The sequence below is a fragment of the Kogia breviceps genome, chromosome 10 (genome assembly GCF_026419965.1).
Source record: "Kogia breviceps isolate mKogBre1 chromosome 10, mKogBre1 haplotype 1, whole genome shotgun sequence".
NCBI lineage: Eukaryota > Metazoa > Chordata > Mammalia > Artiodactyla > Physeteridae > Kogia > Kogia breviceps.
In genome coordinates this window covers 32,522,733-32,538,839 of record NC_081319.1, presented here as the reverse complement: position 1 = coordinate 32,538,839, position 16,107 = coordinate 32,522,733, and the positions used below count along the sequence as shown (strand labels likewise).

At 46.4% G+C, this 16,107-nt stretch overlaps 1 protein-coding gene across 10 annotated transcripts in view; it reads right to left on the bottom strand.

Annotated features, from left to right (window-relative positions):
• The window catches only part of ARHGEF3 (Rho guanine nucleotide exchange factor 3), a 316,825-nt gene that overhangs the window by 271,602 nt on the left and 29,116 nt on the right, over positions 1-16,107 (bottom strand). The window contains exon 1 of one of the 10 annotated variants that reach the window (XM_067043856.1): positions 14,097-14,156. The exons of 8 other annotated variants lie outside the window; for them this stretch is intronic. In XM_067043856.1, the coding sequence (XP_066899957.1) occupies positions 14,097-14,117 (21 nt within the window). In that variant the 5' untranslated portion in view covers positions 14,118-14,156. Of the gene's footprint in view, positions 1-14,096; positions 14,157-16,107 lie in introns of those variants that run through there. One more of the 10 variants, XM_067043851.1, reaches the window with a different exon arrangement.

Genomic DNA, 16,107 nt, shown 5'->3' with positions numbered 1-16,107 from the left:
CAGAAACGAAGACCCAACACAGCCAAAAATAAATAAATAAATTTTAAAGAAACACTGTTAAAATAAAACTTTGTTTTATTGGGTCTTGTTTTTATGCCTGGTTAAGTCTCACTGAGTTGGCACTACGGTTACATATTATCACTGGGGCCCTTCTGAGGGTGGGTTTGGTTATTTGGAGCTTGGGACAGTCTGTGTCTGTGGAGACAGGTGAGTCCAAATTATTTGGGGTCACAATTTTGGTAAAACCATACGCAATTTCAAGTAGGTACTCAATCAGTGTTTGATGGATGAAGAGGTGTTCATTAAGCATGTAATCTCTTCCTGTGTGAAGCACCTTGAAAGCAGAGCACCTGGTATGGAATTAGGAACACTGGAACCCACAAGTATGAGTTCTGAGCTTCACTTCAGGAAACGACTACTCGGGATGGTAAAATGCCACCTGAATGTACACAATACCCACATTTAAGGATTTTAGTGTCTGCTTAGGAGTGACAGAGACTAGGAAACACAGGGACAGAGACAGAGAGACAGAGCTAGAGGGAGAACACTTCTGATGGTGGAGGATTGGCCCCACTATTCCACTCCCTGCACGTCTGCTCTGAGCTACAACTCGGAGGTTCCCTCTCCAGCCTCAGGAACTGCATTCCTCACCACTCAGGGTGTGGCTTTAGCATTAAAAGATAGATTGTCTTTCTGCACCATGGCCCGAACACGAACCAGCTACTTCATTTGTAACCAAAGAAACAGCTGTCATTTTCAACGCAGGAAGAACTGGCTGTGCAGACCATACTGAGGGATGGTGTGTTGGTCTCCAGCAGCCTGGAGCCTCCTAGGCAAAAGGGGGTCCAGGATAGTTTTGACACCCATGACCTTCATGCTGGTGCTGTCATTATGGCCCAGCTCCACCGCATCAGCTGTTTTGACGGTTGAGCATCATAGGCTGCTTGGCCAAATCGCCCCCACAATCCTCCATCTGCTCCACTGTGGGTCTGGCTTTCTCCCAGATCAAAGCACCATGTGAACAAACTTTCAGATCCAGGTGAGCAGGACCAGATACCTGGGACCCCTGCACCATGATGTGTTGGACAGAGTCAGTGTTGGGGAGAATCCCCAGCCACAGCCTCCAACACTGCTCTTTAACTTGCAAAGAGCACACTAAGAGATATTTTTAGCATCTGGATCCCTGTCTGAGGCCACTGCTCTGGCTTCCATCAGAGTTTAACTTCTTCAGCTGTGGCATGTGCATTACGGAGGGACCCGGAACAAGGCAAGAGGGAAGATGTGGATCCTGGAAGGAGGGATGTAGATGTGAATGTGGAAGGGTAATAGGACTTGAACTCAGAGTCCCAGAGGTGCTACTGCATTCCTGCCACGAAGGGAGAGGGGAGAAGGCAGTAGCTCACACCAGGGTCACTTCTGCGGCTGTGGACACCTTGGCCCACCTCACCTTGGCCTGGAAGCCAAGTTTGCTCAGTGTAGTAAGCTCTTACACAGCACAGTAACTGCTGCAAGAGGATTTGACACCTACTTCCCAAATGATGCCAACAGCAAACTCTCCTCTAAGTCACACTTCCTCCGCAGCAACGAGGTCAGAGCCTGCCTTCACAGGCCCACTGGCTAATTCTGGGTCAGGGTTTCAGGTTTTCCCTCCTGGTGTTGGAGAAGGTTTTCTGTAGACAGCCATCAAGAAACCATTGTCCTTCAGCCTGTGGCTAGGAGCCGGCACTGGGGACACCCATCTCTGTATCCCAGCACTGAGGGATGCCCAAGGTTCAGACACTGACATTGATTATCTCATTGAATTCTCACATCAACCCTAGGAGGCAGGCACTGCCTCACTGTGAATTGGAAAACTGGGTTAAGATTTGTCGAAGGCCATACAGACACCAAACGGCAAAGCCAAGACTTGAACCAGGTGGTTCAAGTCTGTGTTCCTAACCACTGTATTTTTTTTTAACATCTTCATTGGAGTATAATTGCTTTACAGTGTTGTGTTAGTTGCTGCTGTATAACAAAGTGAATCAGCTATATGTATACATATATTCTCATATCCCCTCCCTCTTAAGCCTCCCTCCTACCCTCCCTATCCCACCCCACTAGGTGGTCACAAAGCACTGAGCTGATCTCCCTGTGCTATGCAGCTGCTTCCCACTACCTATTTATTTTACATTTGGTAGTGTATAATGTCAATGCTACTCTCTCACTTCATTCCAACATCCCCTTCCCCCTCCCCGTGTCCTCAAGTCCATCCTCTACATCTGCATCTTTATTCCTGTCCTGCTCCTAGGTTCTCCAGAATGATTTTTTCTTTTTTTTTTTTTTAGATTCCATATACATGTGTTAGCATACAGTATTTGTTTTTCTCTTTCTGACTTGCTTTCACTCTGTATGACAGACTCTAGGTCTATCCACCTCACTACAAATAACTCAATTTTCTTTCTTTTTATGGCTGAGCAATATTCCGTTGTATATATGTGCTGCATCTTCTTTATCCATTCATCTGTCAATGGACACTTACTTAGGTTGCTTCCATGTCCCGGCTATTGTAAATAGTGCTGCAATGAACACTGGGGTACATGTCTCATTTTGAATTATGGTTTTCTCACAGTATGTGCCCAGTAGTGGGATTGCTGGGTCATATGGTAATTCTATTTTTAGTTTTTTAAGGAACCTCCATACTGTTCTCCATAGTGGCTTTACCAATTTACATTCCCACCAACAGTGCAGAAGGGTTCCCTTTTCCCCACACCCTCTCTAGCATTTATTGTTTGTAGATTTTTTGATATGGCCATTCTGACTGGTGTGACGTGATCCCTCACTGTGGTTTTGATTTGCATTTCTCTAATGATTAGTGATGTTGAGCATCCTTTCATGTGTTTGTTGGCAATCTGTATATCTTCTCCAGAGAAATGTCTATTTAGGTCTTCCACACATTTTTGGATTAGGTTGTTTGGTTTTTTGATATTGAGCTGCAGGAGCTGCTTGTAAATTTTGAAGATTAATCCTTTGTCAGTTGCTTCGTTCGCAAATATTTTCTCCCATTCCGAGGGTTGTCTTTTCGTCTTGTTTATGGTTTCCTTTGCTGCACAAAAGCTTTAAGTTTCATTAGGTCCCATTTGTTTATTTTTGTTCTTATTTCTACTTCTCTAGGAGGTGGGTCAAAAAGGATCTTGCTGTGATTTATGTCATAGAGTGTTCTGCCTAAGTTTTCCTCTAAGAGTTTTTTAGTGTCTAGCCTTACATTTAGGTCTTTAATCCATTTTGAGTTTATTTTTGTGTTTGGTGTTAGGAAGTGTTCTAATTTCATTGTTTTACATGTAGCTGTCCAGATTTCCCAGCACCACTTATTGAAGAGGCTTCTTTTCTACATTGTATATTCTTGCCTCCTTTATCAAAGATAAGGTGACCATATGTGCATGGGTTTATCTCTGGGCTTTCTATCCTGTTCCATTGATCTGCATTTCTGTTTTTGTGCCAGTACCATACTGTCTTGATTACTGTAGCTTTGTAGTATAGTCTGAAGTCAGGGAGCCTCATTCCTCCAGCTCTGTTTTTCTTTCTCAAGATTGCTTTGACTATTCAGGGTCTTTTGTGTTTCCATACAAATTGTGAAATTTTTTGTTCTAGTTCTGTGAAAAATGCCAGTGGTCGTTTGATAGGGATTGCACTGAATCTGTAGATTGCTTTGGGTAGTAGAGTCATTTTCACAATGTTGATTCTTCCAATCCAAGCACATAGTATATCTCACCATCTGTTTGTACCATCTTTAATTTCTTTCATCAGTGTCTTATAGTTTTTTGCATACAGGTCTTTTGTCTCCTTAGGTAGGTTTATTCCTAGGTATTTTATTCTTTTTGCTGCAGTGGTAAATGGGAGTGTTTCCTTAATTTCTCTTTCAGATTTTTCGTCATTAATGTATAGGAATGCAAGAGATTTCTGTGCATTAATTTTGTATCCTGCTACTTTACAAAATTAACTGATTAGCTCTAGTAGTTTTCTGGTAGCATTGTTAGGATGCTCTATGTATAGTATCATGTCATCTGCAAACAATGACAGTTTTACTTCTTCTTTTCTGATTTGGATTCTTTTTATTTCTTTTTCTTCTATGATTGTTGTGGCTAAAACTTCCAAAACTATGTTGAAGAATAGTGGTGAGAGTGGACAACCTTGTCTTGTTCCTGATCTTAGAGGAAATGGTTTCAGTGTTTCACCATTGAGAACAATGTTGGCTGTGGGTTTGTCATATATGGCCTTTATTATGTAGAGGTAAGTTCCCTCTATGCCCACTTTCTGGAAAGTTTTTATCATAAATGGGTGTTGAATTTTGTCAAAAGCTTTTTCTGCATCTATTGAGATGATCGTGTGATTTTTATCCTTCAATTTGTTAATATGGTGTATCACATTGATTTGCGTATATTGAAGAATCCTTGCATTCCTGGGATAAACCCCACTTTATCATGGTGTATGATCCTTTTAATGTGCTATTGGATTCTGTTTGCAAGTATTTTGTTGAGGACTTCTGCATATATGTTCATCAGTGATATTGGCCTATAGTTTTCATTTTTTGTGACATCTCTGGTGATGTCAGGGTGATATCAGGGTGATAGTGGCCTCATAGAAAGAGTTTGGGAGTGTTCCTCCCTCTGCTATCTTTTGGAAGAGTTTGAGAAGGATAGGTGTTAGCTCTTCTCTAAATGTTTGACAGAATTCACCTGTGAAGCCATCTGGTCCTGGGCTTTCGTTTGTTAGAAGATTTTTAATCACAGTTTCAATTTAAGTGCTTGTGATTGGTCTGTTCATATTTTCTATTTTTTCCTGGTTCAGTCTTGGAAGGTTGTACTTTTCTAAGAATTTGTCCATTTCTTCCAGTTTGTCCATTTTATTGGCATATAGTTGCTTGTAGCAGTCTCTCATGATCCTTTGTATTTCTGCAGTGTGAGTCGTTACTTCTCCTTTTTCGTTTCTAATTCTGTTGATCTGAGTCTTCTCCCTTTTTTTCCTGATGAGTCTGGCTAATGGTTTATCTATTTTGTTTATCTTCTCAAAGAACCAGCGTTTAGTTTTATTGATCTTTGCTATTGTTTCCTTAATTTCTTTTTCATTTATTTCATTTATTTCTCATCTGATCTTTATGATTTCTTTCCTTCTGCTAACTTTAACAATTGTAAATATTTATGCACCCAATTTAGGGGCACCTCAATACATAAGGCAAATGCTAACAGCCATAAAAGGAGAAATTGACAGTAACACAATCACGGTAGGGGACTTTTAACACCCCGCTCTCACCAATGGACAGATCATCCAAAATGAAAATAAATAAGGAAACACAAGCTTTAAATGACACATTAGACCAGATGGACTTAACTGATATTTATAGGACATTCCATCCCAAAACAACAGAATACACTTTCTTCTCAAGTGCTCATGGACCATTCTCCAGGATAGATCATATCTTGGATCACAAATCAAGCCTTGGTAAATTTATGAAAACTGAAATCGTATCAAGTATCTTTTCCAACCACAACACTATGAGACTAGATATCAGTTACAGGAAAAAAACTGTAAAAAAAAAAAATACAAACACATGGAGGTGAAACAATATGCTAACCAAGAGAACACTGAAGAAACAAAAGAGGAAATCAAAAAATGCCTAGAAACACATGACAATGAAAACAAGATGACCCAAAACCTATGGGATGCAGCAAAAGCAGTTCTAAGAGGAAAGCTTATAGCAATACAATCCTACCTCAAGAAACAAGAAAAATCTCAAATAAACAATGTAAACTTACACCTAAAGCAATTAGAGAAAGAAGAATTAACCACTGTATCATAATGGTCAAGGTAAAGCTCAGTACTGGTTGAATGTATGAATGAATGAATGAACAAATAGTTTCAAAAGCTGTTTCAGGGCTGTGGGGAGACAGTGTCTCTCTAAAGCCCTAGAGGGATTGACCTCACCCACCCTGGATGCCCTGGTGATATTCTCAGAGCCCTCCCAGGGCAGCCACTCAGCCCCCGAACACTCATTCTGAACCCAGAATTGCCAACTTCTGTAGGCATTTATGTGCTCATTACTGCTGTCATTACTCTGATCATTAGATCAGAGTTACCACTGACTCGGAACCTCCTATTTGCGGGCAGTAAACTCATGGCTCTCACACAGAAGCTCCTCTCATCCACCTGCAGCTTCCCAGGGTAGGCAGAATCACACCCATCTTAGGGACGGCACAACGGGAGCTCACAGAGGTGGTGATTAGCTTGTGACTAAGGTCACAGCACTTATGAGAGGGCAATTTTCAAAGTCTGAGGAGCTGGCTGAGCAGCACAGACCTCTCCTCCACCTCACAAGACCCACCACTCACCTTGGGTAATCAGCAATTCACGAAGATGAGTGCTGTTCTAACTCTTCAGCCAGCAAGCTCTGTATTAATCTAAAGCTAATCAGTATTTCCTGTGCCAGTCACTTCCTCTTCCATGGAAGAAGAAACCTAACTCTCCCCACCACTGCCCCCTTCCTCTCCTCAGCTGGCTGGATCAGTGGTGACCAGCATCTGCTCAGCATCAACTTCCTATCAGGTGTCCACTGGACACCAAATCTTGCTAATTCTTCTTTGAAAACTATCTCTTCTCAGGAAGACCAAATGTTGGTGAGGATGTGAAGCAACCAGAACTCTCATATCCTGCTGCTGGTGGGAGCATAAATTGGTCCAATCACTCTGGAAGACGGTGGCAATACCTATTCAACCTGCATTTGCTCCTAGGTACATACATGCACCATTCTGGTACATATTTTCCAGAATGTTCTCAGTACTAGGATGCATAACAGTCCTGTATTAGTTTCCTACTACTATTATAACAAATAACCACAAAATTAGTGACCTAAAACAACACAAATTTGTCATCTTATAGTTATGGAGGTCAGAAATGAGTCAGCAGGACTGCATTTCTTCTGGAGGCTCTAGGGGAGAATCCATTCCCTTGCCTTCTCCAGCTCCTAGAGGTCACCTGCATTCCTCAGCTCATGGCCCCTTCCTCCTTTTCAGAGCCAGCAATGTAGCACCTTCAAATCTCCCTCTTCTCTCACCTCTGCTTCCATCATCACATCTCATCCTGTGACCAGACCCTCCTGTATACCTCTCACAAGGATCCTTGTAACTACACTGGGCCCACCCAGAGAATTCGAGATCATCTCTCCATGTCAAGACCCTTAACTTAATCACATCTACAAAGTCCCTTTGCCACATAAAGTGACATAGTCACAAGTGTTACCAGTGAATGGTACTTGTGACCAGGGATGAGGTCATGAATATCTTTCGAGGGGCCATTATTTGGCTTACCTCCAGCTCCAAACCAGAAGTGACCCAAATGCTCATCAACAGTAGAATGAATGAAATAAAAGGTGGTAATTTACAGCATATGAGAACATATGATCTACAGCGCTACATGCGACAAGTATGACTCCCACCAGACAACACTGAACCAATGACATCAAACACAAGAGCACTTGCTGCATGAGTTTGTCTGTAGGAAAGGCAGAACCAGGTAAAGTTTTTCTATTCAACAGTTTCCCCCAAGTCTACCAGAGTTTCCATAATCCTCTCAAAAAGAAGGTTGCTGCTTGTTTGTTTTCTATAAATCAATATAGACATGCTACATTTCCCAACTTTGCATCCCACAATTGGAGATCAACAGTTATGAAAATTCAATAAATGAGTTTATAACTAAAGAAGAAGGAGGGAGGGAGGAAAAGAAGAAGGGGGAGAAGAGGAAGGAGGAAAAGAAGCAGCAACAGTGTCTCTGCCTCTCTCATCCATTTCCACTCCACAAGCATGTGTCATTTCACCTCTGGATGAAGCAGATCCCAGGTGACTTCCTCACCACCCCTCATCCTGCCAAGAGCTGTTCACCAGACAGGCCTGGAATGTTCCCCTGACCCCCGCTGCATTGTCCTTCCTCTGTCTCTCCTTCACTCCTTTCACCCACCTGACACACCCATGGACATGCCCACCCGGCACACCACCATTGCCCCCCAGGAATCCCCCCCCAAACGCCTGTAGGACTTTCAATACAAGCCACATCATTTGCTCGTAATTGCTACTGTCACATATTAATTGCTAATAGTAACAAGTGCCTTAATCTAGTCTCCCCAAACAGACTGCAAACTCTCAAGAACAGATATCAGGTCTTGCCCATTCAACTTCCCGCCTCCTAGTTCTGACTGCATGTGAACATCTAATGCTAATTCATAATAACTACTAATGATATAACTGCCTTTGCTGAACACCTAACATGCATCAGGTTCAGTATTTCTCAAGCATTACCTCATTTCCTCTTCTCCTACTCAATGAAGTGGATGCTATCATGATCTCCCTTTTGAATAGGAGGAAACTGAGGCACAGATGGCTAATTAACTTGCCCAAGGTCCCAAAAATCATCACTAGAGGATGGGATTTGAACCCATGCAATCTAATTCCAGAGCCCACTCTGCTTCCATAATGCCCCACCTGAGTTGGGTTAGGCATATAGTTGGTGCTTAATAAATACTTGACAAAAAAAAAAAGATATACTAAGGAAAAAAAAAAAAAACTTCACAGCATGCAAATAACAAATTAAGACTCTTCACCAAATAATCTTTTCAGCCTCAGATCTCAGAAGCGAATACACCCCCTGGAGAGATTTGTAGAAGCCTGCCTGTTCCTGGCTCTGCATCATGCTTGGCTCTTGGGGGCTTTATAAACATTTATCAGTAAACAACAGTCAGGGTTTGTTCTCCAGGCTTTTATCAAAACAGGGAGAGAGCTGGATACATTTTTTCTTTTTCTGTCCGCCAAAGTCAGGGTTGAAGGCCGACTGGACAAGTGGGGCTGTGACCACAACACCCCAAGCCACCCGCCCCAGATGACCTCACCTCTACAGTGGCCAAAAAATGTGGCCGAGAGGCCTTGACCAAAAACAAGGCCACCGCCCCTGAGGGCTGCTGCGGCCAGAGATAAACCGAACTGGAGACAATGACACGGGCAGCCCTGCCGTCGCGGGGACATCACGCCGTGGCCCACAGTGCGGGCAGCCGGCTCGAGCCCATGCAGTTCCTTCCCTTGAGGCCGGCCCCTTGGTCAGATACCAAACGGTGCTCTGGCCGGCGGCGTGGACACAGCGGTGCACCCTCATCCTCCCACAGACTGGCTCGCAGCGTCTGCCTGGATGCGGATGAGAGTGCCTGTGCCTGGGGCGCAGAGTACTCAGGAGACAGTGTTCTTAAACGGCTGTCTCTGAGGAGGGACGTGGGACTGCCCGGAGGTTACGGAGGGCTTCAGTTACAGCTGTACCACAAGCAGTTTTACAAGAACAAAATAGGGTTGACATATTTGGGGGTTACTAAAACTATCTCAAAGTTTAAAGAAAACACTGATCATTACAGCGCAGTGTGGTGAAGCAGTAACGGAGAGATGTACAGTTACAAGGGGAACGGCACCTGCGGCGGCCGGAACCGGGGACGGGATCTGGCTTCAGTGGGCTCTGTGCCTCTGGGCAAAATGAGACAATCTACAATGAGTGCTTAGCCAAGAAGATGTACTCAGTTAGTGGTTGTTGTTATCTATTTTTATTTGTATTTCATCCTTCCTGGAGGCCAGACACTGTGAGGTCTGGGTGTAGCACTGCAGTTGGAGGCAAGAATTTAGAAATGAGGTCTGCACAGCCACCCTCAAACAGACACTCTGTAAACTCAACCACTCTCGTCCCCACAGGCTTTCCCAGGCCCCCCAGTGACTCCCTGGTGCTCCTGACATGCTCCTCCCTCACCCAAATCCCACCAATATGTGCTTGTGTCTCCCCGACTGCACCGGGTGTAGTGGCACCCCAACTGTGAGCACACTGACAGGTACAACACTTGCAGACCCAAAGAAAACATTCAGTCAACTGCACTTGTCCACTGTCATGAGAGATGACACAAACCTACTGCAGAATCAGGGCACCTCAGAGGCCACTGCCCTGCAGCTGAAGAAATAAAGTGGCCCTCATGGGAGTTGGCCACCCCAGGATCACAGAAAAACGAGGCTTCAAGCGGCAAAATCCCCCAGTACCCACCTGAGCCCTTAAGTCACTCTCTTAAAGGAAGATGTATGCTGGGGACCCAAGGACTCGAGTGTTACATTTCTAAACACAATGTCAAGATGCCCCAATGATGAAATGGATGCAACAGGCTAATGCCATTATCACAAGCACTCCAACAAGGATTCTGGACTCCCCTCTTGCCAGGCAGCCTCCAGCTTCAGCGGTTGGCTCTCCACATGGCTCAATTGCAGGGAGAGGCCAAGCTGAGTATGCCCCAGTAGTGGGAACAGCTCCAGCTCTCAGTGAATATGTAAAGGCTGCATGGCTTCCATCACATGTTCCTTTGGGGAGATGGGGACAGGAGGTTAGGTCAGTCCTCAGGTCCCCGTTGCAAGTCTCAGTCTTCCCAGTGGAAGATCAGATTCCAGATCCCTGAATGAGGGTTTGGTGGGGATACCACCAATGGTCAAGTCCTGCCCAGCTCCTACTCCCTGTCCTTAGGCCAAACAAAGCTTGTTCCGATTTCAACCAAGGCATCTCCTGTCCTATATGATCCATATGCCAAGGTTCTTGGGTAAGTTCTCATCCTATAAAATAGTTCCAATGCAACAAAAAAGTTTGAAAAACCTTGCTTGTTACAAAACCACTTCCTCCTACCTGCCTCTCTCTAACTCTCTGCAGTGATGTATCTGGTGGACACTTTGTTTTTGTTGATGGGCAGAGAGCATGTTCATCCATTCACAGAGGATCCAAAGGTAGGAAAAAGTGAGACACAGTGGTGAAAGGAGCCTGGGGTCTACTGTCCGTGCTGCCCACTATAAGATGGACACTGCCCAAGCACAGTCCATCCAAGTGAGGGCATGCAGGCTACCCAGGGATCTGGGAACCATGTCATCACTGCCCTCCTCCTCCTCACCACAGGCAATGGTGACAGCAGCCTTCCTATGTGCCAGGCACGCTGCAGAGGGCTTCAAATGTTTGATCCCATTTGACACCCTCAGCAATGCTGTAAGGTAGGGACTCTTACCTTCTTCCTGAAGATGAGGAAACTGAGGCAAGAAGGTGTTTAAGTGACTTTCCTAGGCCCACAGAGCTAGTGAGTGGAAGAATCAGGACATAAGCATAAACACAGGTATGCCTGTCTCCACTCCACCCCCTCAATAGAAGTACAAAAGGGAGATGACAGTCATGTAAAATGGCCCTAGAAAAGGCCCTGTGCCCATGTTGTCAGCTGGGAATAAAACTGGATCCCTTGGGCAGGGAAAGATTTTCTGATCTGATCCTTTCACCAACCAGGGCATTTATCAAAGTGAATTTTGTAAAACTGACATACATCACACTCACAAACTCAGCTCAAGGACAGCAGTCCGGTTTGCCTCACGATCATTCATTACTTGCAAAGTCAAACGCTTACATACACAGCATGTTTCATGCCCAAAGAGTGCTTCAAAAAAGCCCAACTATAAATAATGTTTCATGAAACTGTATGTAGCTAGCCAATTGAAGACAATATAAAATTCACTGGAATCAAGACATGTCAAGGACCTACTCCATACCTGCATTAAGTCACACAAGAACCCCATGGGATGCACACTGTTATCCACATTTTACATAGTAGGAAACAAACTCCAACTTAAGCAGCTTGGCGAAGCTCCAGCAGCTACAAGTGGACCACGGGGACTGAACAGTGGGGTCTGTCTTACTCCTAGGTCCAGGCCTCCAAACTTCTCATATCCCATATACTCTGGCACCTGAGTAAATATGCAGCCCGATTCCCCTAGAAAACTCTCTGGCTAAATCTTAGCTCCATCTCTGTGCTCTGAACCCAAGTATCAGCGGAGAAAGGCCCTACCAAGGGGAGGACCAATCACAGCCCCTGACACTGGAGGGCAAATTCTAAAGTTAAGGGGAAAATCCTGCAGAGCCCAGAATCCCCCTGGAAAGCCCCTTAGGAAGGTGTGTCCTAGAGAGGGGCGCCCCCTCCCTTGAGAAGCCCAGCTGTGAGTAGGTGTCTGTGTGTGTTTAGCCACACTCCAGGTAAAGTCAGTGGTCGGGACAGAGGGAACACACAGACCTGTAACCCTCAGACTCACACACAGGGCTCCTTGCAGTAACTGGGGCATGCAGGATGTGCAGCCAGCCCTCACCACCCCCAGTCTCCCCCGACCCCTATAGAATACACACTCACTTAAGTGGAAGAGTGGAATTCAACAGTTTTTTCTGTCTTCTAAGAGCTTCTAGTTCAGTTAACATAAGTCAAAGTTAAGAAAGATGTGATTCCATGATACCATAATTCCCCAATAGCATGATGTACCATAAGCCGCTAACAGATCTATACTGTAAATGATGAAAACATTCACAGTACAGATAACTGGTTGAGGCCTGGATTCTGAAGTTAAGACTATGGGGACTCTAATTTGACCTCTGCCACTTGGCAGCTACAAGAGCTCGGAAAGGACTGCTCTGTGCCTTCGTTTCCCCAACTATAAAACAGGGTGGCAATGGTGTCAGCTCCATGGGGCTTTTGTGGGGATTCGATGCAACTGTGCCAGTGAAGAGCCCGGCACAGCGCTCCACAAAGGTTGATGTCCTCTCTCCTTTACAAGAAACAGAAAGATGAAAAAGCAGAGGGCCTCGGGGAGAGGTTAACAACTTGTTGGAGGTCCCACAGTGAATGAGTCCAGAGTCCACACTGTAGTTAGCACCGTGGGTCTCGAGAGGCAAGGTGTGAGACGGGGGGGTCTCTGCTGGAATGGAGCAAGTCCAGGCCAGCTGGACTAAAGGGCCTGGGAGGCAGAACCCGAAGCTTAACTGGGATGCTGAGCAAACAGGAGGATGAAAAGAAGAGGAAAAAAGCACTTCCAGAGAATATAAAAAAACCTGGTGAGAGACCATTCCAGACCCTCCCAGAAGGCGAGACTGTGCAGGCAGAGGCTGGCAGCCCACCTGGCCCCTCCTCTGAGCCCCAGGTCAGAGACTGAGACCTGGGTCTGCTTTGAAAGATCTCCTCCAGGATTCCAAATCCCTGCCCTCCTCTCTGAGAGGCACACGCCTGCAAAGCACACAAGAAATGACACTGAGGTGCAAGCAAACTTCACTGGGCCAGCTAAGTCATGTGTCCAGTGCCGGCCTGGCTCTGACAGCTGCTGAACCTTCACCCACTGCCTGGGCACAGAATGAACCAGGGAGGTGCTTCTGACACTGCAATGGGACCTCTATGGCTCAGCAGGCTCGCACAGGTCAAGAGCAAGACCACACCTTCTATAAAACCCATCTGGACGTTTGCATGTGGCAGGGAAACAGGAGTGAAGGAGGACCCTTCTGCTTGGTTATAATCATTCCTCTGTGTCCAGGGAGGCTTGGACAACAGAAAGGGGCAGATGCTTCCGGATGCAAAGCCTGGCACTCGAGCCCTGTGCTCTGCTGGGGTGAGAGCAGCTGTTCTCCATCACCCCCTCCCAAGGGGCTGGTAGGGAGAATGAGACCACAAACCAAAGCAAACTGGGGGCACAGGCCCCCAAGTCATTGGGGCATCAGCTGTGATAAAGACACTTGCCCTTGTGCAATCTGGGGTAGCAGCACTCAAGTTCAAGACAGCCAGGTGTTTTAATTCCTGCTGATTGCAGGAGGGGAGCAGCCACTGCCACTACCCAGAAACCACACCTGGTGACCTGGAATCAAGAAAAGCTACCTCGCTTACCAGAGAGGGACACGTCAGAGCCTGTGGCTGAGGCCAAGGGCCTGGTGTTTCCCTGACAGAGTCACAGGATGTCAGAGCCAGGAGGATGCACAGTGCTCAGAGCCCACAGGTGTCCTGATGGAGCAGGACACAGAACCATCCATGCACAGAACCGCACTCGGCCCCAGCTCCAGCCTTCTGAATCAGAATCACCAAGGCTGGGACTGGGAATCTGACTTTAAAGACACACCACCCCACCACAGCCCGCCAGGACAACTACGAGGCATGCAGCCCAACACTGGGCTGCTCTGGAAACTGGATCAGTCCTGCCTGCTGGGTTTATCTATGGGAAATGAGACCATACCGTTGTTGACGGTTCATTCATTCCAGGAGCCACCCAGGGGACTGGCTCTGAGAAGACACAGTTCCTGCCCTATAGGGAGCAGCTGGGTTCATCTGGGGAACTTCTCAGAAATGCAGATGTCCAAGCTCCACTGCCTGTGATTCAGGTTCTGGAGGACTCAGAATCCAGCAAGAAATGAAAGCAAGTCCTGACAAGAAGAGGAATCTGGAAACCGATGGCTACGCAGGCAATTTCGGCCGAGAAGCCAGGTCTGGGGAGGCTGAGGGTAGCTTCATGGCATGAGGGACAGAAAGATTTGTACCTACCCAGCACCTGCTATGCACCAGCCCTGTGACTACTGTTAACACCATTCATATTCACCACAACCCCACAGGAGGGCTGGCCTAATTACCATCTCACAGATGAGAACAGTGAGGCTTGGGGTGCAGTGAAATGCCCTGCCTGAGGTCCTGAGGCCAGCAAGAGCCAGGGCTGGAATTTGAACTCTGGCAGCTGGAGCACTAGCTCTTCCCAGTGTCATCCCCTCCTCCGCCTGAGTCCCACCTCTATCCACCCACCCTGAGAGGCGGCCTTGACTTTTCTCTCTTCTCACCCCTTACGTACAATCAATGACACGGCTTGACCCCCTTCTCTCCAACTCAACTGCTAACACCACTGTAACGCTTCCATTATAGCCTGTGGCACTTAAAATATGAGCCTAGTCAGCCAGGCCACTCCCTGGCTTAATGCTCTGCAAGGGTTTTTCACAGGCCTGAAGATACAAATCTTCCTCCCAAGTTTGCCTCGGGCCTTCCCACAGAGCATCCCCTCTGCTCCCTCGGGCTCTCTAACTTCTCTCAGCTCAGAGCCTTCAGCAGGACCCCCAGCTCTCCCTGGAAGGCGAGGCCACAGAGCAGGGGAAGCTCCGTCCAGCCCAGGGCTGAGCCTGGGGGCACACAGTAGGGGTGTGTGTGCTGGGGTGGGGAGGGGTGAGGTGGGGTGTGGTGGTTGACTGACTGTGGGACTCTGCAGCTGGTCCGAGGCTCAAGTACGGTGGTGTGGTGACAGAAAAGCCAGGAAGTCAAAGCCTGCGCAGACAGGGCAGAGCTAGACTGGGAAGGGAAGGCTGCGAACACCACAGACAGGAAGGAGCTAGGATGTAAGCCTGGGGGACATGGGCAGCTGAGGAGGCTCTTGGAAGCAGGGGGATAATAGGACCAAATTCACATTCACACACTATTGGTGGAATGAATTGTCATTTTCTCTCATCTCTTTGAAAGATAATCTGCCAAGAGCTATAAACATTTAAAATCTGCCTGCCCGTTGACCCAGCAATTCCAAGTCTATCAAGGATACTCACTGCAGGGTCCTTTCATATTAACGAAAAAGAGAAATTGGCCTAACTGGCCAACCGGAGAATATACCACAGCTGACAACTCTTCCCAACCCTCGGAGCTGGACATGTTTCAGAATTCGTAACGTTTGCATTTTAGAAAGGTAATATGAAGTATGTACAGTATGTTATGTAAAACCCCAGGAGGGTCAGGTGCAGCACCCGCAGTCAAGTACATAAACATTTCTGCAGCTGAACATATGACTATTTCTGCTACACACTATAAAGAGCCTCCTATTAACGCAAGACAGGTTTGGTCACCAAATGAGTTTACACCAAACTTTTTAAAACTTGTAGTTTCTTGCTTCCATAACTGTGGATAAGGGACTGAGGGCCTGTGGTCAGATGATGGAATACTAAAAATAGAAAGTGATCGAACATTCCCTGAGCCCTGACATGTGCAGGTAAGCTCCAGGTGCTTCCCACCCACTGGCACACTGGGTCCACCGTGGGCCCTGATGCCCTTTACTATTCCAGCACGTCTAAACGCTCTTCACTGTCACCGCCAGCAGCACCGCTGACATCCATGGAGCACTGACTGTGTACCAGGCACTGTCCTTAGCGCTTGACGTTAATTACCTCACTAAATCCACACAACAACCCAATGGTGGTACTCTTACTCTTCCCACGTTCTCCAGA